At 24.9% G+C, this 27,890-nt stretch overlaps 1 protein-coding gene across 1 annotated transcript; it reads right to left on the bottom strand.

Annotated features, from left to right (window-relative positions):
- Positions 1 to 11,213: 11,213 nt before the first annotated feature.
- On the bottom strand, positions 11,214 to 14,518 carry LOC145841501 (stress-induced-phosphoprotein 1-like). The gene is made up of 7 exons (XM_082948861.1): positions 14,471 to 14,518; positions 14,073 to 14,302; positions 13,545 to 13,762; positions 12,841 to 13,002; positions 12,413 to 12,549; positions 11,602 to 11,747; positions 11,214 to 11,283 (listed from the first exon to the last, which is right to left on the bottom strand). Exons 1-7 carry the CDS (start codon positions 14,516 to 14,518, stop codon positions 11,214 to 11,216), a joined length of 1,011 nt encoding a protein of 336 aa, XP_082804987.1.
- Between the last annotated feature and the right edge of the window lie 13,372 nt (positions 14,519 to 27,890).

The following is a 27,890-nucleotide window of genomic DNA, read 5'->3' as shown; positions in this document are numbered from 1 at the left end:
ATCTTCCTTATGGTTAGCGGAAAATTTGAAATTATTTAAAAAGTTTCTTAATTTGATACCTTACAAAACTAATTAAAAAAACAAAAATACTAAATTAGAGCAAATCGTTTTAAAGAAAAGTTTATTTAAAAGATTATATTTTTTGTTTTAAAATTATTTAATAAGAAATACTTTTTTCAAGTTAACATCTGCTCAAACGTGAAGCCCCTGTACAAAATATAAACTTTGATTAAAGAAAAATTGTATAACATTTCAATTATAAAACTCCTTATTTAGTTAGTATTGTTTTTTTTTTAATAAAACTCATCCACTAATTAAAAATTATTACCAACACTTACGTAAATAGAAATTCATGCGTTTAATAATGTGTAATGGTTTTACGTAAACCTTTGAGTAACTGCCTACAAAAACAAAGTCTAATAATTTTTCAATAAGTATATATGATGTTTATTTTTTGTAAGCATCTGCTAAATATGTTTGTTTAAAAACAATCAATTTTAACATATTTTAACTACTTTTTAAATGCTTAGTTGTATTATTCTTCTTTAAAATAGTTCTTTAAAAAACATTTTTTTAATAAGAAAAGTTTGTTGAATATAAAACAGTAATAATAAATGTTATGTCTAAAATGTAAACTTCCCATCAAATCATCTTAAAGACTTAAGCTACTTAAATTAAAAATAATTTAAAGATAAATAAACTAATTAATAATAAAATTGAAATTGTTTAGTCCTAAGTTTGATTAAGTAAAACATTTTCTATTTTCTTTAAAAAATCAAGTTGTCCGGTCGTATAAACAATTTATTAACCAACATAAAGCTGTAATACTTGCTTTTGTTTTTCAATTTAACATTTGTAAAACTAAATAAAAAAAGAAGGTTTCGTAACTGGTGAAAACAACTGTGTTATAAATGCGGCGGGGCAGAGAAAAAGTTTAGATACCCTGACGCCGATTACCCTTCCCTCGCTTATACAAACAACATAATTATTCAAAACGTATTAACTCTTGCTAAGATCTGTTACAGCTAAAAAAAAAAGTGAAAAATTAAGTGTTTTGTTTTTATTTCAACTTAAAAACTTTATTGAACTAACGATATAGTACTGATGTATTAATTAAAAGTTTTATACATAAAACATGTGTATACAGTATAGTTTAAAACTTTAAAAACTTAGTCCGCTATTTAAGTTATATTTTAGTTATTATTTCTTCTTTTTTTTAATTTATTCAAAGACATGCCTTTAATTAACATGCACTTGTTTTGTTTTACAGATAGAGATAAGGAAATTTAAAAATGTTTTTGACTAAAAATTATTATTATTTGTTCTTTTATCAAAAGTGACAATTAAAAAAAATACGTTTTTAAGCATCTTAAACTACGTAAGCTGAGTAACATACATCTATAGCAGAAATGAATAAATTTGAAACTGAATTGTTTCATTGCAAACTAAAAATTCAACAGATACAATTCCTACTCCATCGGACTACATCAGGTTTTCTAGACTAAAGTAAGTTTATCATGTCATACATAATCATTACAATTTTTAGGTATATGTTAACTTTAAAGCTCACCAGGGGCATGAAAGAGCTGTTCAACATTTTTTTCCAAAAAATAACATCAGCTCTTATATAAAGGCTGTAAGTACAAACTACAAGCCAATTTTTACGGAATTTAAAAATATTATTTAATTTTTGAGATATTTCTTTTATGAAAGATTTCATGTTCAATTAATGATAATTTTAGTAAAACGTACATGGGTCATGTCTTAAAAAAAACAGATTAAATAAAAAAAGCGTGAACCATTTAAAATAGTCTTAATTAAGTGTATTAAAATAAGTTTGAAAAAAATTCTGCTGAATACCTTTAAAAATTGAAGGTTTTTTAAATTTACAATCGGGCATATTTGTATACATTATTAAAATATTAAAGATTAGAAAAGAAAACAAACAACTCTTGAGAACACAGCAAACTAAGAATATTACAATTAAAATTTTTTTTTTTTTATAAACATCCGTTTAAGTAAAAATTACAAAAAAGTACATTTTTTCTAAGAGGCCCAACTGAAAAATTCAAACCCTAATCCATTAGATTTGTTTTAATTTAAAGACAAATGAGTGTTCTCTAGAACAAAAAAATTCTTAGTTAGCTTTCAACATACAGAAAATAATTGGATCTAAAGTTTGAAAATTTTATTTTAAACTTCAAAAATTGCTAATCGAGCTAAGTTAACGCTCAATAAAAAATATTTAGAAAATCTGGAATTTTAAACAGCTTTTATGTAAAAAAATAAATATTCGATTAAAAAACAAAAACAAAAATATAAAATAAAATACTAAAGTAAAATTATATTAACTAAGTCCATTTTCACTAAGCCTACTTTAACGGCTTTTAAACAGTTTATCAAAAAATTTGTTACTGTTTCTTTTGAATTTGACATTTTATACAGTAAACTACTAAAAATAAAAAAACATATTTATGTTTTTATAAAATACAATTACAGTAGCAGTACAGTATCTATTCAGTAATTTTGTACAACTAAAAAAAAAAAAAGCACAAAACCTAGAAAAAATTTCTAAAAATCACCCCAGTATTCAGTTTTTTTTTTTGCTTATAGAATTTAGTTTTATAAAATATAAAATTTCATTAAAAGATGTCTTCAGTTAAAAAGATTTAATTTTAATAAAATTTCAAATATTTAATTTGATCAAACAAAACTTTTAAACTTGATATGTTTACAAGTAATTTGTACATGTTTTAAGTATATCAAGTTATCAGGGAAATAATTAGACCAGGGTTTCCCAAAGTGGGCGATATCGCCCCCCTGGGGTCGATTTCAGTATTTCGGGGGGTGATAATTAGTAAGGGGGCGAAAGGGTGGGTGATAACTAGTAAGGGGGCGATTTTAAAATTTTGGGATGTCATAAAATTTTTACTTTTGATTTTGCTATTTTAATAATTTTAGCTTGCTATTATATATATAGCTTGCTATTGACCCTGTGGTAAAACTTAAACAAAAACGTTTATTGTGTTTATGTAAAATATAGAGAAAAAATCAAGTATTTATGACTCTTACTTTCAAGTTAGTTACATATTTTCAATTATATATTTTCTTATTTAACACTTACATAGATCATAGACGATCGGAATTCTTTTCACTATTTTTTAACCTTACATATATGTTATTTAGGATCATAAATGGTTTGTAAAAATCTATGTTTTCTAAATTAACTATCACCTCATAATATTTCCGATTGTTTTTTTAAAAGTCATTAAGTTAGACTAAGAAATAAAACTATACAGGGTTGCCAACTTACCTGTAAAACCTGGAATTTGATAATTTTGGAAAACTTTTTTTTTAAATCTGGAATTTAAACAATTTCAACATATTAAGTAGTAAAATTTCGATTTGACACAAAAAAGCTATCATATAAATAAAAATATGGATCCCTTCGTGGCAGATCTTTTTAAAGTAAACGACTCACAGGAAACCTTCTCCGACTTACAAACTGACCTTGAACAAAAAGTAATTTTTTTCCAAAGAACAAAATGAAAGCTTTTAGACTCAACAAAAACTAAGGCAAAAGTATCCAATAACTTGAGAGGAATTTAGATTGTTGTGTTTAATTTTTCCTTCTAGCTATGTTGTTGAGAAAGCTTTCAGTTTAGTTATCAACATCTTGAGCAAAATATCTAATCTAGATATTTGTAAAGGAGGTGACTTGAGGCTTTATTGACTGATTTAGAATTAGATTAGAAAAACTTGCAAGCATTCATGAACCTCATCCTTCGCATTATATTAGAATTCAGTAGCAGACATTATTTTATGAAAGTTTTTATTTATTTATTTGATTTTTTAAAATACTTCTTGTTTAACCTGGTTTGTATTGTATTTAAGTAGTCTTTTTATATTAAAAATTCTTTTAAGTTATTTACTCTATAACAGGTTTGCATAATGCCTAATAAATATTAATTACGGTAGACTTCCTCTTGAGTTCGCACTTTTTACCCAAAAAATTGCAAACTTATACTTTCTTAAATTTAACTTAAATAAAGTCTATTACTAACTAAGTATTAATAAAACAAAAAATACACAATATTTAAAAACTTATATAGAACTTTTTTTTTTATGAATATTTGTTTTATGTTTTAGTTGATTTCATGTTTATTCATAACGGTATTGCATATAACATATTTAAATTTATCATTTTGTAAAAAAACTGGTAATAATTTTTGAGTTTAAATTTTTTTATTTTGTTCAAAGTGCGAATTGAAGAGAAAGTCTACTGTATTTACAAAATTGTTTATGTTTTAAGTATGTTAATAGCTTTGTTTTGACCTGGTTAACTTTGTAGTTTATGTTTGTCGATTTACATTACACTAATAGTTTTTAGAGCATAGTGGTTAAAGTATTTGTTTGAAAGAAATTTATTTGACATATTTTTTTTATTACTTGTTTAATCTGTATAAATAAAAAAACCTTGATAACCATTAAAGTTTTTATTTCAAAAATTATTTTTGGTTTTAAAAGAGTATAGATTTGATGTCTCTATTTGAAATGATTTCAAATTTTTCATTTAAAAGATTTTTAGACTCAAATTTATTTTCTAACTTGATTTATTACTGTTTGAAAATCTACAATATTTAATATTTTTAAACTATTAATACAACTGTTTTTTGTTTTATCTTATTTTTTAATATATTAGCAATTAGAATATGTTGTTTATTTTAATAGTTTTTCAACACTAGCTTTTAGTTTTTCACTATTTTCTTCTGGTAAATTATTATAGGCTAATAACTAGAGAAAAAATGAAATTTAACAGTATTAAATAAGCAATCAAAAAGACTGCTACAGTTACAAAAGAAAGTTTTAACACAATTAAAGGAATTTTTTATTTGATTACTTTCTGTTCAAAGAATTAACTGTAAAACATTTGATCTTTTTTTGAATTAAAATGAAGAAAAAAAAAGTTAAAATTAAGGTTTAATTTCCTAAAGGTTATTTTAAGTCAAATGCTATTTAATGGTATTCTACTACAAAACATATAGTTTAAAAAGTTTAGAATTAAATTTTTAACTTTACAACTAATTTGATTATAATATATCTCAGCATTGAAATTGATAATTTTACTGCATAAACAGAAGCTATTGATAAACCCACTTTTCATGTGAGATAATCAACAAGTCGGTCAAACTTCCTAAAACTGGATCAGCAATAATGTTTTAATATCTATTTCATTATGTTTAAAAAAATCTGTTCATTTTTTTATAGTTTTTTAATCTCTGATATTTAATTTTAGAATATGCCTATTTTTAAAAAAATTTAAGTATTTTGTGCGGCTTAAATAAGTTAACTAGTATTCACTCTGAATGTCCGAAATTCGTTAAATGAGAGATAGTTATAATGTCAGGTTTCAGTTAAGATTTCAGATGGGTAACTTACGGTCCAGATCCAATGAAATTTCGACCCGCCAAGTAACTTTAACTACTTGTGCAAAATAAACAAAATTTAGTTTTTTGATGCTTATGATTTTAAAATACACTTTCAATTTGGTTTTCAGTTACTTTAGTATTTCCTAGATCACAATAATAGTAAATCATTTTATTACAATTATGTTCGAGTTTTTTAGTTTTCTATATGTTATTTTTTTAAATTATGCAGCCCGCAATTACATTTTTTTAACGAGTTGAAACTAGAAAAGATTTTTTAGTAAATATGAATTGCTGACTACAAAAGTTGTCCACCACTACCCTAAAAATTACATTACTTTCAAAACAATTCATATTTAAACAGGATTGATTATTGATTACCGAAGGCTTTTTAATATTTAAGTATTTAGATACACTTTACTGGGCTTAAAGGAAAACAACAGTAACTTATTTTCTCAAGCCCTGTAAACTACTTTGAACACAACCCAAAAGTGCGTGTATAAGAAATACCAGACTAAATTACATTTCGAACACAATTTTTTTGACTCAAAAGTTTGTACTCAAGAGAAAAACTACTTTTTAAAATCGTTGGGGGCGATTTTTTTCAAATTTCTGAAAAGGGGGCGATTTAGTAAATGAGTTTGGGAAACCCTGAATTAGACATTTCTTCTAAGAGTATGGTGTAAATAATTATAACTAAAATGTGTTTTATGTCAAGTTACTGCACATATGGTTATAAACATTTGTTTATGTGTTTAAAAAGTATATATTAGTTTACTTAAAAACAAACTATACAGTAATCTTCCTTTATTCTACCAACATATGTTTCTGTGTGTCAACGAATCAACACACTTCAACTGGGTTCTGTAAAAAAAATAATTACTGTAATGAGAGAATAGAAGCATAGAATAAAGTAGGTGTACACATGTTTTCATTAAAATAAGATATTTTCTACAGATAATAGTTATTAGTAAGTAAAATATTTAATATTAAATCTGACTGTTATAAAACTATACAATATTTGTGATTATTAAGTCTAAAATAATTAAAGTAAGCTAAATTACACAACAAAACATAATATAAACAAACAACTCACGTTAATGGGAAGGATAACTAATTCAAATTTTATTGTAGTTAACTAATGAAAAATACATTCGTTACAACTAATAATTACGTCACAATGTATATAAGGTTAATTAAACTATTTAATTTGTATTGCAAAGAACATTGATTTAGTTTTAATGTAATCTATTTTGAACAAAAATAAAAACATTAACCATTAGTTAGTGAATCAATAATATTTAATAAAACTTAACGACGCTGAAGGCAATAAAAATCACAGAAACTCGATGTAACATGTATATTAAATATTAAATGTTTGTAATGATTGAATCAAAGTTATATAGAATTAGGAAGCAGATTTAGTTCAAATACAAAAATAAAAAATGAAAAAATTAAACTTTAAGAAAAAAACAAAACACAAAAAACAAAATTGTTATTGGGCTTACAATGTACTGACCGATAATTAATTTACAGCGACATATATAAAGTCATAATGACCTAAATTAAATATATATTGTATTTTTTAATTAATAAAATAATTAATTGGTTAAGTAGGAGTCGGCTGTTTAATTTAAATATCCCATACAGATATTTTAAATATTTAATAAGTAAATTGTGTTATTAATGAAAGTTAAAATGTAAAACAACAAGTTAGTCATATGCTAAGTATAAACCTGCAGTAAAAAACCTACTAGCTTTCTTGGGCGTAGTAGGTAAAAAAGCACGGTTTATCTGTGATTTGAATACAGGCTTCCAATTAAACTTGGAACTTAACATATAAAGGTGTGAATAATTATAGTCGGAAGGTAAAGTGAATATATGAAATTTCAGAGAATAGAAACTGACTTGTGTGAAATAGATATAAATAATAAATGAATAAAACTATATGTTACTTAGGATATATAATTATATTAATATATGTTAAGTGAATGTATGTGTGTATGTGGAAGGTGAATGAAAAGTATGAAAGGTGAGAAGGCGCCAAGGTGTTATTTCAAGAAGAACCGTCGGTTGTGTGCACAGTTGTTTGAAATATCACGTCTTTTATTTAGTAATTGTTTACTATCTTCTGCTAAAATTTCCATTCGTTCAAGGTTGCATATTTGGCAGATCTTATTTACAAATAAAAAGAATAGTACAAGATTGTCAGATTTCGTTTAACAGTATTTTGATAGGTATGGAACCAAACCAGAAATGGAATGGAGCATCCTCCACCACGCCAACAATAACATCAGTAGCGCGTGCAAGATCTGCCAAATCGTAAAAGATATTAACATTATTTATAAAATAAAAATCTAAGAGTTTAAATAACATGCAAACTAAGGGAAAAAAAAATTATTTTTGATTCTAATACCATAATAATGAAAAAAAAAAACTTTTATTTTTGGAGGGACCCCATGAAATAATTTAAACCCCAAACCTAATATTTTTTTCTAATTAAAGACAAAGGTGCGTTCTCTAAAATAAAAAAAAAATTTTAATTTCTTTTAAGATAAGGAAAATAATTGACATTAAAGTTTTATGTTTTTTGAAAAATTTATAAATTTGCCTATAAAGTTAACTTTATGCTCGTAACTTTGCCTTAAATAATGTTCTTTACTGTAATCAATATTTATTGTGACACCATAAATACTGTACAAATCAGTCATATACATTTATGGTTGTCAAAAACAGACAACATTATAGTTTCATTTTAGCAATTCTAGGTTTCAACAAACTTAACTTCGTAACAAAACTTGAAATTTCAATACTACTAAATTAAAGTAATTTTTTAAAGTAAAATGATTTCGAAATACAAAATTCATGCTCATAAGTACTATGACAAGTGTAGATGTTATACTAGAAGAAAAATAGTCAAAATATTGTCCGTCCTATAACTATTACCTTATAGTTATATTTAGTTTTGATTGACAGCTTCATGATGACACTACAAACATAGTACTTGTTTATACACAAAAGTATAAGTTGTTATTTTTTAAGTTTAATGTGTAAGTCTACCTTAAATCTGACAGTTTTCATATTTAAAATACATTTTGGTTTGTTTGAAGTAGTCTAAATGAAATTTTTTGCTCAATATTGTTTACACTTGAAGTAAAGTCTCTGCCATCATGTGCTTTTATTTTCATAGCAATAAGTCTGATTTTTTTAAATTACATTACACACTAAAAATATTATTTAAGTCTTTATATGTATTTAAAACTTTGGTTTTGTAAATTAAAAATGGCTTGCTGAATAAAAAAAATCATTTTTTTTATGACTTTAACATTTGTCCTAATTTTTTTAAAGTTTTTATTTTGTACTTTTTTTTTGTAATTTTTGCAACTTCTCAAAAAAACTATATTTATTTTGTTGTAATGCAGCATTTTTAAACTTTAATTGTTACTAAATTTGAATTTGTAGTTAATTTTTTAAAAATACATAAATGTTTTTTAATTTTTATTTAAGAATTATTACTAACTAGTTTTTTTATGGTAAAGATTTTGATGCATAAATTTATCAAATACCTTTTTTTTTGGGTAAATTTTTATGATCAAAACACTAGAGTTAAAGAGAATAAAAACAGTTTAAATAATACATAAGTTTAACTTTATTTAAGAAATGTCTTGGTAAAAACTTTTTAGTCGTAAACTATTCTTAATCTAAACGTAGTCCTAAACTTTATTATGAAAAAGTATCGTTTGTTCAAATTTATGCTAAATATTTTAGTAATACAACTAAAAAACACCTATAACTGTTTTTAGTTAACTGTGTTTTAAACAAATTAATAAATTAAAATCTGGTCGTAGATTGTCTCGGATGCTGTTTTTGGTGGTCGTGTGGTAAGTTTCATTATTTATTTAAATAAATTAAAACAAAAAGTAGTTAAAACTACTTGTTATTTGCAGGGTGTTTGGAAAAATAATCAAAGTTGATATACTTCAATTTTAACACTCCAAAGTAGTGATCTACCGTATCAGGACTATTTTCAAATTAATTCCGGCCGGTTTCGGATTCTTTTTTTAAAATTGGTAAAATACGGCCGGATATCACTTTCAAATTAGTAAAAAAAGTAGCAAACTATGATTATGAATGAATAAATGATATTTATTGAGTTTTAAATAGGTTATTCTATAAGTGAAATAGTTTTGTCTATTGCGATTTGTACAGTTTTTTTTATTTTAAACAATGCCTAAATCTTAAAGCAGTTTGTCTTACATAAACTCTATAGGTAAATTTTTTTTATCTTTTGCATACTATTGGTAATGTTTTCTTTGAATATGACTTTTAAATTAAGTCCCAATCAAATAAATCTCGCTTGTATGTAATAAACGCTGACTAGTTAACTTTGCTAACCTTTTTGTAGAACATTGAAAAATATGTTCTATGTAGATCTATGTAGTATTAAAATCTAAATATAAATATATTGGTTTTTTTATGTAGAGAAGAAAGAAAATTTACAAAAAATAGTACGCTTTTATTAATACAGCTATGGCCTAGTATGCCAACAAAGAGCAACTACAAAGTTCATCTTTGTTTTTTCATCAAAAGTTTTTGTTTGATAGCAACAGGGTTACATAATAATATATTTGTAAACTTACAGTAAACATTAATTAAAAGTACTGATACTGTAAGTTGCTTACGCTCGATAGCTTACTTGCGTCTTTTTAAATAACGTTTTGTTGTAATTTTAGTGTGGTTGTTTAAATTAAATATATAATTTTCTTATATTATAAAAAGACTGCTCCTAGTTTTAGATAATAAGTTACTGATCTATTTTTGTTAAATATACGAAACCTATGATTTAATGGATCCAGAAAAATAGATCCGGCCGGAACCGGATCTGTTTAAATGATTATGTCGGGATCCGGATAATAGCGAATAAATGCAATATCCGGCCAAATTTGAATAGTGGATCATAAGTCCTAAGTAATAAAAGCTCAAATTGATGAAAAAAATCAACTTCTACCGAATTTCAACAAAATAAACTGTTTACACTGATTTTCTATATGAAAACCTATTACCTCTTTCCTTAGCAAATTGAATTTACAAGTCTAATTAAGTATTTGTTTCTGTTATGGAACAGTTTTGTATACAAACACAACTAATTATTTCTATACAAAAAAAATTCAACGTATATGACATTTTAATATTTCTACAGATAAGACAAAACTGGTAAAACTTAAGTATCGAAGATTAATGATTAAAAAAAATTACACGACTACTCTCGGGGTGAAAATGAAACAAGCAACTGGTTCTACTGTGTAAAATTCCGAATATAAGGTTCTGAACACTTTCACCTTGTTAGAAGGACTTTGTTCATTTCCTAGCAGGAGTTAAAATATTCATCTCAAATAAAGATTACATGTATGGAAGCTTGAAACTTGTTTGTGAACTTAACGTATTTAGCTAACGACGTTCCAAAATAGTTAGATCAGTGCATAGCTAGAAAATTTAACTGAAGTATGACAATACGGTGATTATTCAAAAAACACGTCTGGAAACATATATAGAAGATAAGCAACTTAAAATTTATTTAGTTAAAAAAAGTAACAAATTTTTGTTTAAACATGATAAATTTTATTACATACTGTGCCTCCGATAACTAATCAAACTTCACAATAACAATTTATAAACTAATTTATTAATCTTAAATAACGAGCCTAATAAATACTAGGAAAAATACTCGAGTTAATAATGGCTAAATAATCTTCTAATATCCTAGAAGTTTTTTTTTGGCGGACTACCTCATCTGGATAACTCCATATAATCCATCAACTTCTCAAGCTTTTGGGTAATTTCAGGATTCTTTAAATGCCTGTTTAAAAATTATCATATTTTATAATGTTTTTAAGACTAGTTAATTGACTTGTATAATCTATTATAGTGTGCAATAACAAAAACTTGTCTGTAAAAATATATAAAGGATTTTTGTAAACTAAAATAAACTAAATAACATACAAAATAAATGTTTAAAATATCAGCGTAAAAATACTGATACTTGTTTTTTAACACATCCCTCAATTTGCTTTACGTTGTGTTAAAAACGCAAGCTACTGTTTTTTAATAAGCTTTTTTTATTTTACTTATACAATTTATAGATAAAAATTACAAATATCAAACGCAGAAAACAAACTCTTGGGCAGCTGAAGGGTCTTGATGCATTTGTTCGAGGAAATTATTCATGATCGGATCTTGCAAGATCTCTCTCATTTCTGAATAATTCATCGCTTTTTCTTGGGTCTCTTGTTCATTGGCCCCATTCATGATCTTATATTTTCGCTGTGACGAATATTTTTTGTATGATAATAAAGCAAAAGACTAATATGCTGCATCTTTAAAAGTATAAGAACTGGTTACAATACAATTGAAATTCCGACAATTCACGGTCTTAAAAAATACATATATACCAAAAAGTAATATAATTTTGAAATAAAAATACATATGCAGATCTTATTGATATGCACGAGCCATTTTTTATTTTTCTTAAAATCTTAAAAAATTTTAAAAATATTTTAAAATTACTAAAAACAAATATTTTTTTATGTTATTTAAGCCATATCTCAAAAAATATTTAATATTTTGCAAAAAGAATGATTTCTTGTAGGATATTAATAGGATCAACGTATATATATTTTTTTTCGACAAATATCCATAACTTTTTTAATTGTGACCCTTTAAATTTTTTTTAAGAATCTGATTAGTTTCGCACCCATAAGAACTAAACTGATAAAACATATAAAACTTTAAGGTCAAAAAAGGTCGTATAAAATTTTTATCAACTATTTATTGTTTTTTTTTTTTTTCTTAACTAAATAGTTTTTATATGTCTTATTGATATAAACTTTAAAAGAACTACCGTACTTTTTCATATTTATAATTTAACAACATAAAACTTTAGATTATATGAATATATTTAGAAAGAAACACTGTAGAGCGTATCAAACCTGCGTGCATCTAAAGCAGCCGTTTTCAGCTTCCTTGTTTAGAGGGTTGATCTCAAGTGCCATCTTGTAAGCATCGATCGCTTCAGTGTACTTTTTCATCGCCTCTAAACAACGTCCTTTTCTCACGTATCCTTTTACTGTTTTAAAGATAAATGTAAAGTATAGCTTTTACTGTGTTTTTTTTACTACAGTATGATTTGTTGTATTTGAACTTTTTGTAAATAATATTTTTAAAATTATTTGTGTTTTAAATAGTATTTAAATAATAATATTTGTTTTAATAGGATTTTTAAAGTATCATCGGTGACAAACATTAGATTACCGTTTCAAAAAAATAGAACTCTTTAAGTAGCAACAAAGTTTTTTTTAGTAGTAACGTAACTTCTGTATTATAAATTGACCAAAGCAATAAAAAGATAAAGACAAACCAAAATTAGGGTCGACTTTGATGCATTTTTCAGCGTCTCTCAAAGCGTGATTGAATTTGCACAACTTCATGAAGAGGGCAGCGCGATTGGAGTATGTGGCAGCCGCATCCGGGTTTCTTTTGATCGATTCATTGTAATGCTTTTTCGCCGCTGGATAATCACCTGATTTTAAGTTTATGAAGTTTTATCTTGTAAAACTTATTTAAAAGCGCTAAACAAGGTTAGGTAGTTCATATTGTTAAAGTTGAAATATTGTTTGAGGCGCTATAAGTTGATGTCAACGTTTTTATTGAAATATAGTTTTGTTTAAGTGTTGAAGAAATGTTATTTTTTTAATCATTTTGAATTAACTATCAGGAGCGACGCATAATAATTTCATAGGGGTTAAAGAATAAAAGACTATTCAAATAGAGTGATAAATTGTATTTAAATGTTAAACTTAAATATTTTGCAGCAGAAAAAAAAAAAAATTTAGCCTGAAAATTTTTTTTTGAGGTTTATGATGTTGTTTTGATGTTTTAGGCTGTAATGTTACTATTCTTAATTTATACTTTTATAACAGTATATTACAAATGGTGTTTTTTAAATAGTCAAAACTTAAAGGTAAAAGAAAAAACAATTAGTGACTTTTAAGTTTTACCAGCCTATACTTTTGATAAATAATTTTTTCAGTGCTCTGTTGTTTAATTTGCTACGAAACTGACCTTTTTTGAAGCACTCGTTTCCTTTGTTTTTCTCTTCAATAGCTATTTCGGGATTGATGTAGGCCGACTTTATTTGGGCTTCAAGCTTTTTGCTGCAATCGTTGTACTTTTGGATCGTCTCTTTGCATCTGTTTTCCAGCAGAGATTTGTCGTAAAACTTCTTGGCCTCTTCGAAGTTTTTCTCTTTGTAGTAAGAATTTCCGATCCTTGTGAAAGCCCTAATAAAGGAAAGAAAAAAGTTATGCTATATATACTTGCAAAGTTGTTAAAACTTAATGCTTCTAAAACTTCGGCTGCTCTTATAGTTTAAAATTATTTAATTACTTTTTTTGCTCCTAGTTTCTAATATAAAACGACTGAAAAAAGCTTAAACATGTTTGTAAAAATAATAAACAAATTTCTGTGATTAATAATTTAAAAAATTTAATTATTATGCAACATGCACTACAACGATTCTTTTAGCACTTTGAAAATATACTAAATCTTTAAAATTTCCTTAACACAATTTCTTATTATTGACAAACAAACTTTGCAATCAGTTTGTGGTCGACGCGATTCTCCCTTCCGACTTCGACGGCCATGTGGCAAACTTCCCTGCACCTGTCCATGTCTCCCATCTCGGAGTGCACTGCCGCCTTATTGGTGAGGAAGGTGATGTTCGTACCGTCGAGCTCGAAAGCATTGTTGTAGTGAGAAAGCGCAGTTTCGTAATCCTTTTTTTTGTAAGCCGCGTTTCCGAGGGTCTTCTCTTCCAACGCCTTAAAAATATTTCGTTATCGTTGTTTAAAGCTATCAGTTCAAAAAGAGTGTTAACAAAAAGTATTTTTCAACTTATAATGTAGTTTATTTCAAGCTATAATATTTGTAGCAATTTAAAAAAATCTTTAAATGTTTGACAAAATAACAGTAATATAGATGGTTCCTACCTTTTTAACATTGTCAGACACATTTACATTTTGGTTGTCTGAACACATTTTGTTAAAACTTATTTAAATTTAAATGCTGAAAAAATTGAGTACTAGTTATATAAAAAAATTTAGAATTCAATAACTAACTGTCAGTTTTTATTGATTTACAACAAAAACCAAAAATAATTAAGGAATCCATTTAGTACAAATACGACTTTTAAACTAGTAAAACTGTTAGTTGTAATAAAATAAATTATAGTAGGTAATATTAAAGCGTAAAAAGATATACCTTTTATATTGATTGTAAAATATAGAAAGAAATTTTTGACACAATATAGAGATAAAACAAACTACATGTTGTTCACTAAATATTTGAAATATTAAAGAAAAATTAGTAAAAGTTATTATAAAATGTACACGAATTAGTATTAAAAAAAATCATTTTAAACGATATAAGCATAAAAGAAAAGTCTACTATACAGGCATTCTTTTAATGTATATACATCAGATTTTACAGCGTTATCACTCTTTGAATTAAAAAAAAAAGGAAAAATCCTAAGAGGAAAATCTAACCTGAATTACACCAAACTCATTCGCAAAAGTCAGCTTAAATCTATGATGAAAGTGTAATAAGCATTATAAGAGTCAAAAACTGAAACAAGTTTCTGTCGTTTAGGCTCGAAAATTTGAAAAGTCATTATAACTAAATGATTCTATATGAAGTGAAGAAAAATATTTTATATACTAGATAACAACTAGCCTTTTGGGAGAAACTCAAACTAACTAAAAGTTGCAAACAAGCATGAACCAGCAGGAATTATTTTAAAATTCCAGAACTCTTTTTAAAAACCACACAATTAATTTTTATCTCTCTCAAAAAAAAAAGAGATCTTTATTTAAATTTATCTGTATTTAACTTCCTATTTTTATCTAATGATTGCTGTGTTTACTTATGTGAAAGAAATTTTTCGACATTTCTCCAGTCTAATAAAAAGTAAAAACCCAGCATTTTTTAAAGGTATATACTATAAGTTACTATAAATTTTTATTTAAAACATTTCAAAAAATTAAATGAGTATTTACTGTTTACATGGTTGCTAATCTTTGAAGTAAAAAATTTAAGCCTAAATGACCAAAACCCGCTTAATGTATGATAAATATGAAAATATTAGGTAATACTGTTCACTAAATTAATCCTAATAACATGCACATAACTTAAACGTCTAAAATAATTCAATTAACTTATTAAGAAAACGTATTTCATTTATAAAAAAATTATTTACGTTAAATCATATTAACATCCTAATCTGTTACTACTGCAGGGTTGCCAATCGTTTTTTCTAAAATTTTTCCAGATGTTCAAAATTTTATCCAGGTTTTTAAAAGTACACACTTTTAGGTCTATTTCTAGCTTAAAGTTTAGTTAAAAGTAAATAAAATTGTTAAATCGTAAAAAAACGTTGAAAAAATACCGTAAAGGTACTTTAAAGGTGTATTTTATTTCAAAAAAGTTATTAATAACTATTTTTTTTATCTATTCGGTAAATTTTTTGTATCAACTCAAAAAGTTTCTACTTAACATGAAAATTTGTTTTAAGTTCCAGGATTTTTTCAAAATTTCTCAAATTCAAGGTTTTTCCAGGTTTTTTTTTTGCCTATTTTGTAAAATTCAAGGTTTCCAAGTAAAGTGATAACCCTGCTACTAGCTGTCTTAGTAATGATTTTATGAAATGTTTGGCTAAAATACAATTTAGTTTACATAAAAACAATTTTTAACTTGGTATTTAGTTTTACTTAATAAATTAAAACATTTTCAGCTACACTCGGTTTAATTAAAATTGTCATTCTTTGATAAAAAACCTACATGAGTTAGTAAAAAATTGTAGTAAGTGCGTGAAGATAAATAAAACTATGAAAATTAGGCTTAAATACTAATCAAAATCATAAAACACACCAACGGACTTTATTTATATTAAGAAAACTATTTAATAAAACTTAAAAAATTAATGATTTATTAAGCATCAAATTTAGCCTGAGTTTTTCACAAAAGTTTTAAAAATTTTTAGATTTTAAAATGATCTAAAAGTTTTAACAGGCATGAATTAGCCTGTTATTTTATTATTATACCCAATGATTTCTTTTGTTTTTTTATAAAAAACTATTACTAAAATTTTCTATATAACCATGAACCCTGCATAATAAATTTTTAATTGGAGTTTTTTAATGTTTTTATCCTGCACAAAATATTTAATATTATTAAAAACATAATTGACTCAATAAATGTAAAACTATCATTTTACAAAAAAAAACTCATTTAGAATTTGGAAGTTATAATAAGGTTTTATTTAAAAATTAACAAAGGATTATTTACCAATATAGGTCAAAATGCTTTATTATTAAACAATTTTATTTGAAAACTGTTTATAACATTAACAAGTAAATAACTAGTAAACCACTCTTATATGAAATATACATTCAAAGACACTTTTCCAAAAAAAAGTAATTTGAAACTTAAACAAGGTATTTGAGATAAAAAATATTATTAAAAACAAACTATCTAAGGTTGAAAACACAATTTAAAAAAAGTAGAAACATGCTACTGATGATAATGACGTATAAATAAAAAATTGTGATATTTAAAGGACTTAATGTTTACATAAAAAAAAAAAGTCAAAGCCATTGAATATAGCCTGATATTTAGTAAAAAATTCAAATTATCCTAATTTGGCGTGAACTTTTTTATATACTTTAAACCAGCTTTATTTGGCCTGATTTTCCTGAGAGTGTTGAAACATTGTGTATACTTATAATATTTGTTCAATATATGTAATAAAAAATAGTTCTAAACTTTCATTTATAAAACAAAATAAAAATAAAAACTAATTTTCAAAAAAAAAAAAATTTTACTACCACTTTTTTTAACTTCAAGTTCTCATTCTCATAGTTTACTAAAAACTGTCAATTTAACCGTTTACTTTTTGTAGACATTACTATGAATAACATTTAAAAAGAATTTTCAGGAATATTCCAGATAAACCTAGTTTTTCTCAAGTCGGAAGCCATTTTAGAGCCTCCCTTGCCGGGTCGGCTGCACTTTTTGGAAAATTTTCCATTCATAACATTATGCAAGTAAGGTAAAGTAATACTACATCTGTATACAAACATCTAATCCCTTATCCCTAACAATTTTTACCATTTTTCTAATCTATATCCTTATCCCTTTTAAACCACCTTACCTAAACATTTAAGTAAATAATCGATATAAAAATAATTTGTTTATTAAAAATTAAAATAGAAAAAAGTAGAATATTAGCTAATCAGAAGCGCCTTAGATCTGCAGCTTGCAGTCCCTTTTTCTTACTTTATGTACAAATACAAAAGTAATTACAAGTACATAACTAATACCGAGGTCCGAGATGTTACCGAAATATAGTAATATTGATAAATAAGTAAATACAAGTCTTAATACTTTGAAACATAGTCGCCAGATTTATATTGAAAAATCGCTGCTAAATTACTGAAGCAAAACAATTAAGTTAAAACAAACAAACCTGTATTCAGTATTCAGAAATTTTCATTTTTGAAATTCTAGCTGCTCTGATTCTGAAGTACAAGTAATGAAGTACTTGTTTACGTTAAATCAAATCAATAAATTTTAATGTAACTTTAGTTTAATTATTTTGATACTGCTATAAAAAGTGTAAAAATAAATAGCTTTATTAAAAAAAATTTAAGTAACCCAAGGTATATATTTTTCGGTTAATAAAGTTTTAAATTTATAATGAGTTTTTCTTTGAAAATCTAAAGTAATCTTTTTGCTTTCGAATCTACAACTTTTGTGTAATGTTTAAATTCTATATTAAATTAGTAAAACTGCTTTTATTATTGTTTTGGTAGTATAAGGTATAAGCAATATGTTTGTGTTAAACTATGAAGTTTTTTACTTTAGTTGCAAAAAAACTGAGTATTTAGTTTATATTGTACTTAATTACCGACGATGCGTAGCATTTTTGTAAAGGGATGCGGACTGAGGACTGGGGAAATCTTGAAAATATTTAAAAAAAACCTCTTAACTTGATACCTTAAAAACTAATTAAAAAGTTTAAAATACTAAATTAGAGTAAATTGTTTTATTCAAAAGTTTATTTAAGAGATAGCATTTTTTTACAGTTTTATAATGAGTAATATTTTTTTGTTTAATTTAACATCTGCTTAAACATAAGGCCCCGTATGGAATATAAACTTTAATTAAGAAAGTCGGTATACTACTTCAATTACTAAACTTCTCATTTAATCAACATTGTTATTTTTTTTCTTACAAATTCAACAACTAGTTACACTTAAGTAAAAAAGAAATTTTTGTCTTTTATATTGCGTAATGGCTTACGTGAACCTTTGAGCAGTTTTGTACAATAAATCCAATAAGTTTTTAATAAGTAAACATAATAAAGTATTTATGCAAGCGTCTACTACTAAGTTTACTTAAAAATAATTACTCTCGTTTTAATTTTACAAATTTTTTTTGTGCTTAGTTGTAGTAATTCATTTAAAAAATCATTTACTTAAAACTTTAATTTTTAATAAGTAAAGTATGTTGAAAATAAAACAGTTAAAATAAATATGATGTCTACAATGTAAACTATATTTCAAACCGGTCGTACAAACAGGTTACTTACTGACTTAAAGCTGTAATACTTGTTTTTGTTTTTATCACAATATTTTTAAAACTAAAAAAAAGAGAAGGGTTTGAGACCAGCGTAAATTATCTCATTTTCTAAACGTGGCTTAACATAGAAAAAGGTTGGGTACCTTTACGCCGCCTATCCTACCCTCGCTTATAAAAACAGCTTAATTACTATGCTAGAAAATAGAAAACTTAATAACTCTTATTAAGATGAGTAACAGTTACTATAACAAGGTTAAATATTAAATTATTATTTTTAAATTTAAGTTATCGAGTTAATAAAATTGTTGATAAATTACTATAGTATTGATTAAAGGTTTTTCAACAATAATCATGATTTCTATTTAGTATAGTTTAAGACTTCAAAAATTTAGTCTGCTATTGAAATTCTTGTTTTGTTATTTTCATTTCAGATTTTATTCTTATTCTTGTTTTTATTTTTTAACATGCTTTTATCAACATACACTTGTTTTGTTGTACAGATAGGGATAAGGAATTTATAAAATACTATTGACTAAAAGCTTAATTATGTATTCCCATATCAAAAGTGACAATTTAGGAAAAATACAATTCTAAATATCTAAAACTACCTTTACCTTTTACTTACCTATTTATTCTAACTATTAATAAGAATATTTGCAGTTAATGTCATTAATTTAGAATTATTAAGTAGAATGTAGAATTAAAACTGTTAAGCAAAAAAAATCTGATACTCTACTTAAACTGTTTTTATACCAATTTTATGATAAAGAAATTAAACTGTATCTAAGTAATGTACAACTTAATAACCAAAAGTTTTTTTTTTTGTTATTTAGGTCGTTTGACAAAACTTCTTTGAGCGTTATTTTGTGTCATTCAATAAACTATTATTATGATTTGAAATCTTCCTTCTGAAAGATTAACATTTATTTTGTCTATGTGTGGATTATTGAGTTTTGATCTTGCAAAGTTCATCTAACGGAACTTTTAAAGCTGTAAATATAATTCCTACTACATCGGACTACACCAGGTTTTCTTAACTAAAGTAAGTTTGTTATATATTACAAATTAATCACAATTTTTTTTAGATATGTGCTATCTTTGAAGCTCACTAGGGGTATGGGAGAATTGTTCAACAATTTTTTTACTCTCTTATACTTATATCTTATATAAAGGTTTTGATACAAACTACAAGCCAGTATTTATGGAATTTTAAAATCTTATTTAATTTTTGAGATGTAACTTTTATAAAAAGTTTACAATACCAAGGTAAGAACGTAAGTTGTTTAGGGTCAATTTTCTTGGAAACTGATAAAATAACTAAAATTCTCTCATTTCCTTAATTTTTCTAGGTAAAAAACTCAAATTTACCAGGAAACATTTCTTTTAGAGTTTAAAAGACTTTGAATGTTGCGATTTAAAAATTATTAACAAATAAAATTAATTTAAAAAAGAAAGTTTTTAAAAAGTTAATAAAATTTATAAAAAAAAAAATCGTCTCATAATAAATATTAATTACAGTAAGAAACATTGTTTATGGCAAAGTTACTGCATACATAATTTTGAAATTTATACACATCTTGTTAAAGAACTTTATAAACTCTTTTCTAAGAATTAAAAAGTTTAAAGTTTTTTTAAAATCAATTTTAATTAGTTTAGTTGAATAGAAGTTTTTGTTTTGTTGTGACACCATAATTACTAAATTAACGAACTTAAAATTAATAAGTAAATTTATATAATTTCTTGTCAAAATACATATACCAAACTTTATAATCATAGTTGCAGTAACTTGACATAAAATGACAAAAATAGACAACATTATAGCTTCATTTAGCAATCTCTAGGTTTCAACAAGCTTAATTTCGTAACAAAACTTGAAATTTTAATAATGCTAATTTAAAGTACTTTAAAAAAAAATATTTCGAAATACAATATTCATGCTCATAAAAGAGTGACAAGTGTAGATGTTTTACTAGAAAAAACATAGTCAAAATATTGTCCGTCCTATAAATATTACATTATAGTTATAATTAATTTTGTCACTACAAACATAGTACTTGTTTATACACAAAAGTATAATTTGTTGTTTTTTAAGTTTAATGTGTAAGTCTACCTTAAATCTGACAGTTTTCATATTTAAAATACATTTTGGTTTGTTTGAAGTAGTCTAAATGAAATTTTTTGCTCAATATTGTTTACACTTGAAGTAAAGTCTCTGCCATCATGTGCTTTTATTTTCATAGCAGTAAGTCTGATTTTTTAAATTACATTACACACTAAAAAGATTATTTAAGTCTTTATATGTATTTAAGATTTTAGATTTGTAAATTACAAATGGCTTACTGAATAAAAACAAACATTTTTTTTTATGAGTTTAACATTTGTCCTAATTTTTAAAGTTTTTATTTTGTACTCTTTTTTGTAGTTTTTACAACTTTTCAAAAAAATTATATTTATTTTGTTTTAATGCAGCATGTTTAAACCTTAATAGTTACCAAATTTAAATTATAGTTAATTTTTGAAGATTACATAAATGTTTTTTCAATCTTTTTTTAAGAATTAAAACTAACTAGTTATTTTATGGTAAAAAAATTGATGCATAAATTTATCAAATACCTCTTTTTTGGGTAAATTTTTATGATCAAAACACTAGAGTTAAAGAGAATTAAAACAGTTTAAATAATACATAAGTTTAACTTTATTTAAGAAATGTCTTGGTGAAAAATTTTTAGTCGTAATCTATTCTTAATCTAAACGTGGTCCTAAACTTAAATATGAAAAAGTATCGTTTGTACAAATTTATGCTAAATATTTTAGTAATACAACTAAAAAACACCTATAACTGTTTTTAGTTTACTGATTTTTTAAACAAATTAATAAATTAAAATCTGGTCGTAGATTGTCTCGGATGCTGTTGTTGATGGTCGTGTGGTAAAATTCATCATTTTTAAAAATAAATTAAAACAAAAATTATTTAAAATTATTTATTATTGCACGGTGTTTGGAAAAATAATCAAAATATACTTCAATTTTCATACTAAAAAGTAGTGATCTACCGTATCAGGACTATTTTCAAATTTATTCCGGCCGGATTCGGATTCTTTTTTAAAATTAGTAAAATACGGCCGGATCTCACTTTCAAATCAGTAAAAAAAGTAGCAAACTATAATTATAAATGAATAAATGATATTTAACTGTTCAAAATATAGTTTTAATTGCTTGCTAATAAAAGATCCTAGTAAAGTAACTTCACTGGAATATAAATAAAAACAAATTATACAGTAATCTTCCTTTATTCTACCAACATATGTTTCTGTGTGTCAACGAATCAACACACTTCAACTGGGTTCTGTAAAAAAATAATTACTGTAATGAGAGAATAGAAGCATAGAATAAAGTAGGTGTATATATGTTTTCATTAAAATAAGATATATTCTACAGATAATAGTTATTAATAGGTGAAATACTTAACATTAAATCCGACTGTTATAAAATTATATGATATTTGTAATTATTAAGTCCAAAATAAATAAGTAAGCTAAATTACACAACAAAATATAATATAAACAAACAACTTACGTTAATAGGAAAGATAACTAAATCAAAATTCACGGTTGTTAACTAACGAAAAAAATACATTTTTACAACCAATAATTACGTCACAATGTAAATGAGGCCACCTAAACTATTCAATTTGTACTGCAAGAATATTAATTTTGTTTTTATGTAATCCATTCTGAACAAAAATAAAACATTAACCATCAGTTAGTAAATCAATAAAATTCAATAAAACTTAACGGCGCTGAAGGCAATAAAAGTCACAGAAACTCGGTGTAACATGTATATTATATATTGAATGTTAGTAATGATTGAATAATAGCTAAATGTTGCCTAAATAGTAGTAAACTTAAAATAGTTGGTAGATTACCATTCACTACCAATAAATGTGCTCCGGTGTGCCATAAATTGTTGCCTTTTGAATCGGAATTGTTCGAATTAATTAATAGCATTAGCTTTAAACACAAATCAAACAATTTTCAAAGAAATCTACGCAATCAAATTAATTCTATAAAAAAATCAAACAAATTAATAGTTTTTGCAGACAAAACAAACAATTTATATAAAATCGGACCTAAAAATTATTACAAGTTATTGAACAATTCCATTACAAAAGATTACAAAAAATGTGATAAAAATTCCGTCGACCGAATAAACTCTTGTGCTCAAGAACTATTAATAAAAAATAATATATCTGGTAAACGTATCCGTAAGTTAGCTAATTCTAAATCGTATATTACTATAAAAGATCATAAAGATAACTTTCCAGCAACTATAAAATGTAGATTAATTAATACAAGTAAGACAGACATTGGTAAGATATCCAAAGTTATTTTAGCAAGCATTATTAATGATGTAAGAGCCGCCACTGGTTCGATCCAATGGAAAAATACCGGTGAGCTGTTAAAATGGTTTTCGTCATTGGATGATAAGAGTAATAAGCGTTTTGTCAGTTTTGATATAGTTGAATTCTATCCTTCTATCACCAAACGACACCTTTTAAATTCTTTAAACTATGCCTCCATTTATTCAAAATTCGCCGATTCCGACAAAGAAATTATTATACATGCATGCGATTCCTTACTTTTTTCAGACAACAATGTTTGGAAAAAGAAAAATAACGACACTTTTTTCGATGTGCCTATGGGAAGCTTCCATGGTGCAGAGATTTGTGACCTTGTCGGACTATATATCCTCAGTAAACTGGGAAATGTTTTCAGTAACTGTGGTTTGTATAGAGACGATGGGTTAGGTGTCATAGATCTAGCAAAGCCTGTCGTATACGACAGAACAAGGAAACAAGTGTTTAAGGTAATGTCAGATATAGGTTTCAAAATTACTTTAGATCTGGGTAATCAAGTGACTGATTTTTTAGATGTCACCTTAAATCTATCTGATGGTACTTTTCGCCCTTACCGAAAACCAAACTGTTTAATTAATTTTATCAATTCAAATTCCGACCACCCCCGACATATAAAGAAATCTATCCCAATAATGACCCAGAAACGCTTAAGCTCATTATCATCCAGTGAAGAAATATTTAATGAAATAAAAGTTCCATATGAAAATGTATTAAAAAAAAGTGGTTTTAAATGTAACTTAACATACATGATAACAAACTATAATACTAATAACAGTAATAATAATGATATTTCTAACGGTAATAACGATAATAAACATAAATATGACAATAATAAAAGTAATAACATCATCATTAACAATATTAATAACGATAATGATAATAGTTTTAAAAGTAACAGTAATAATGATTATAACATTAATAAAATTGTAAATATTTTTGATAGTAACAGTAACATTAATAACAATAATTGTAGTAATGATAATAACAATAACAATAATAATGATATTAATAATAACAGTATCACTAGTGAAAATTATATTAAAACGCAAAAAAGTAATAAGTCTCGTAATAGCCGTGTGTTGTGGTATAACCCACCATACTGTTCTAGTATTAACGTAAACTTGGGTAAAGAATTTTTGAAATTAGTAGATAAACATTTCCCAAATAATCATTGTTACCGTAAAATATTTAATAGAAAAACTTTAAAAATTTCTTATAGTTGTATGAATAATGTTAAGTCAATAATACAATCACATAATAATTTTGTTTTATCTAAATATAATGAGTTGACAGCACAAATTAATAATAACAATAAACCTAATACTATTAAAAATAATAGCAACTATTCAGATAACACAAACGTAATTAATATTAGTTTAGACATAAAGGATAACAATTGTAAAAATAACAAGGTTAATATAAACAATAATGATAACATTAATCTAATTATGAAAAACAACTATAATAGGCCTATAACTAGAAGTATCAGTAAAAACCTAACTAAAAATATAAACTCAATTGTACATAAGGAATCATATTCTAATAATAATAGTAATAATAATAATTATAATAATAATAATAATAATAATAATAATAATAATGATAATTATAATAATGATGATAATAATAATAATAATAAAAATAATAATAATAATGATAATAATAATAATAATAATAATAATAATAATAATAATAATAATAATAATAATAATAATAATGATAATAATAATAATAATAATGATAATAATAATAATAATAATAATGATAATAATAATAATAATAATAATAATAATAATAATAATAATAATAATAATAATAATAATAATAATAATAATAATAATAATAACAATAATAATAATAATTATAATAATAATAATAAGTATACAAATAATGATAGTGGTAATAAGAGTAATAGTAGTAACCATATTAATAATAATAATGGTAATAGTATTAATAATAACGGCATAACCAATAATAGTAATAATAATAGTAATATTAATAAATATGATAACAATAATAATTATGATAATAATAATAATAATAATAATAATAATAATAATAATAATAACTGTAGTAACCAGAAAAATACCAATATCTGTAATACTTATAACGATGAAGTAGTTAAATGTGGTTTTAAATTCAAGAACAATGTAGGTAAAAATTGTAACTGTCGTAAGTCGAATAAAATAAACTGTCCGTTACATGGTAACTGCTTAATTAAAAATGTTGTGTATAAGGTGCGTGTTAAATGTAAACTTAGTGAAGATAAAAACATAAACAATAATAATGTTAATGATAATATTAAGGATAAGGTGTATATTGGTTCGACAGGAGGTCACTTTAAAGATAGGTACACCGGGCACAAGTATACTTTTAAGCATGTAAATAAAAAGAATAGTACAAGATTGTCAGATTTCGTTTGGCAGTATTTTGATAGGTATGGAACCAAACCAGAAATGGAATGGAGCATCCTCCACCACGCCAACAATAACATCAGTAGCGCGAGCAAGATCTGCCAAATATGCAACCTTGAACGAATGGCAATTTTAGCAGAAGATAGTAAACAATTACTAAATAAAAGACGTGATATTTCAAACAACTGTGTACACAACCGACGGTTCTTCTTCAAATAACACCTTGGCGCCTTCTCACCTTTCATACTTTTCATTCACCTTCCACATACACACACACATTCACTTAACTTATATTAATATAATTATATATCCTAAGTAACATATAGTTTTATTCATTTATTATTTATATCTATTTCACACAAGTCACTTTCTATTCTCTGAAATCTCATATATTCACTTTACCCTCCGACTATAATTCTTCACACCTTTATATGTTAAGTTCCAAGTTTAATTGGAAGCCTGTATTCAAATCACAGATAAACCGTGCTTTTTTACCTACTACGCCCAAGAGAGCTAGTAGGTTTTTTACTGCAGGTTTATACTTAGCATATGACTACCTTGCTGTTTTACATTTTAACTTTCACATATAACACAATTTACTTATTAAATATATAAAATATCTGTAAGGGATATTTAAATTAAACAGCCGACTCCTACTTTACCAATTAATTATTTTATTAATTATAAAATACAATATATATTTAATTCAGGTCACTATGATTTTATGTATGTCGCTGTAAATTAATTATCGGTCAGTACATTGTAAGCCTAGTAATAATTATTTTTTTTGTGCTTTGTTTTTCCTTAAAGTTTAATTTTTTTCCTTAAAGTTTAATTTTTTCACTCTTTGATTTTTACATTTGAACTAAATCTGCTTCCTAATTCTATATAACTTTGATTCAATCATTACTAACATTCAATATATAATATACATGTTACACCGAGTTTCTGTGACTTTTATTGCCTTCAGCGCCGTTAAGTTTTATTGAATTTTATTGATTTACTAACTGATGGTTAATGTTTTATTTTTGTTCAGAATGGATTACATAAAAACAAAATTAATATTCTTGCAGTACAAATTGAATAGTTTAGGTGGCCTCATTTACATTGTGACGTAATTATTGGTTGTAAAAATGTATTTTTTTCGTTAGTTAACAACCGTGAATTTTGATTTAGTTATCTTTCCTATTAACGTAAGTTGTTTGTTTATATTATATTTTGTTGTGTAATTTAGCTTACTTATTTATTTTGGACTTAATAATTACAAATATCATATAATTTTATAACAGTCGGATTTAATGTTAAGTATTTCACCTATTAATAACTATTATCTGTAGAATATATCTTATTTTAATGAAAACATATATACACCTACTTTATTCTATGCTTCTATTCTCTCATTACAGTAATTATTTTTTTACAGAACCCAGTTGAAGTGTGTTGATTCGTTGACACACAGAAACATATGTTGGTAGAATAAAGGAAGATTACTGTATAATTTGTTTTTAAATGATATTTATTGAGTTTTTGTTAAATTGGTTATTCTATAAGTGAAGTAGTTTTGTCTATTGCGATTTGTACAGTTTTTTATTTAAACAATGCCTAAATCTTAAAGCAGTTTGTCTTACATAAACTCTATGGGTAAAATTTTTTTAATTTATTTTTTGCATACTATTGGTAATGTTTTCTTTGAATATGATTTTTAAATTAAGTCCCAATCGAATAAATCTCGCTTGTATGTACTAAACGCTGTCTAGTTAAGTTTCCTAACCTTTTTGTAGAAAATTAAAAAAATATTCTATGTAGTATTAAAATCTAAATATAAATGGATTGGTTTTTTCATGTAGAAAAGAAAGAAAAATTACTAAAATTAGTACGCTTTTATTGATACAGCTATGGCCTAGTATGCCAACAAAGAGCAACTACAAAATTCATCTTTGG

Source organism: Thalia democratica, chromosome 7 (genome assembly GCF_965202585.1).
Source record: "Thalia democratica chromosome 7, ktThaDemo2.hap1.1, whole genome shotgun sequence".
NCBI classification, from domain to species: domain Eukaryota; kingdom Metazoa; phylum Chordata; class Thaliacea; order Salpida; family Salpidae; genus Thalia; species Thalia democratica.
Note: the sequence above shows the minus strand (reverse complement) of the source record. Positions and strands in the feature narration are given on the sequence as shown.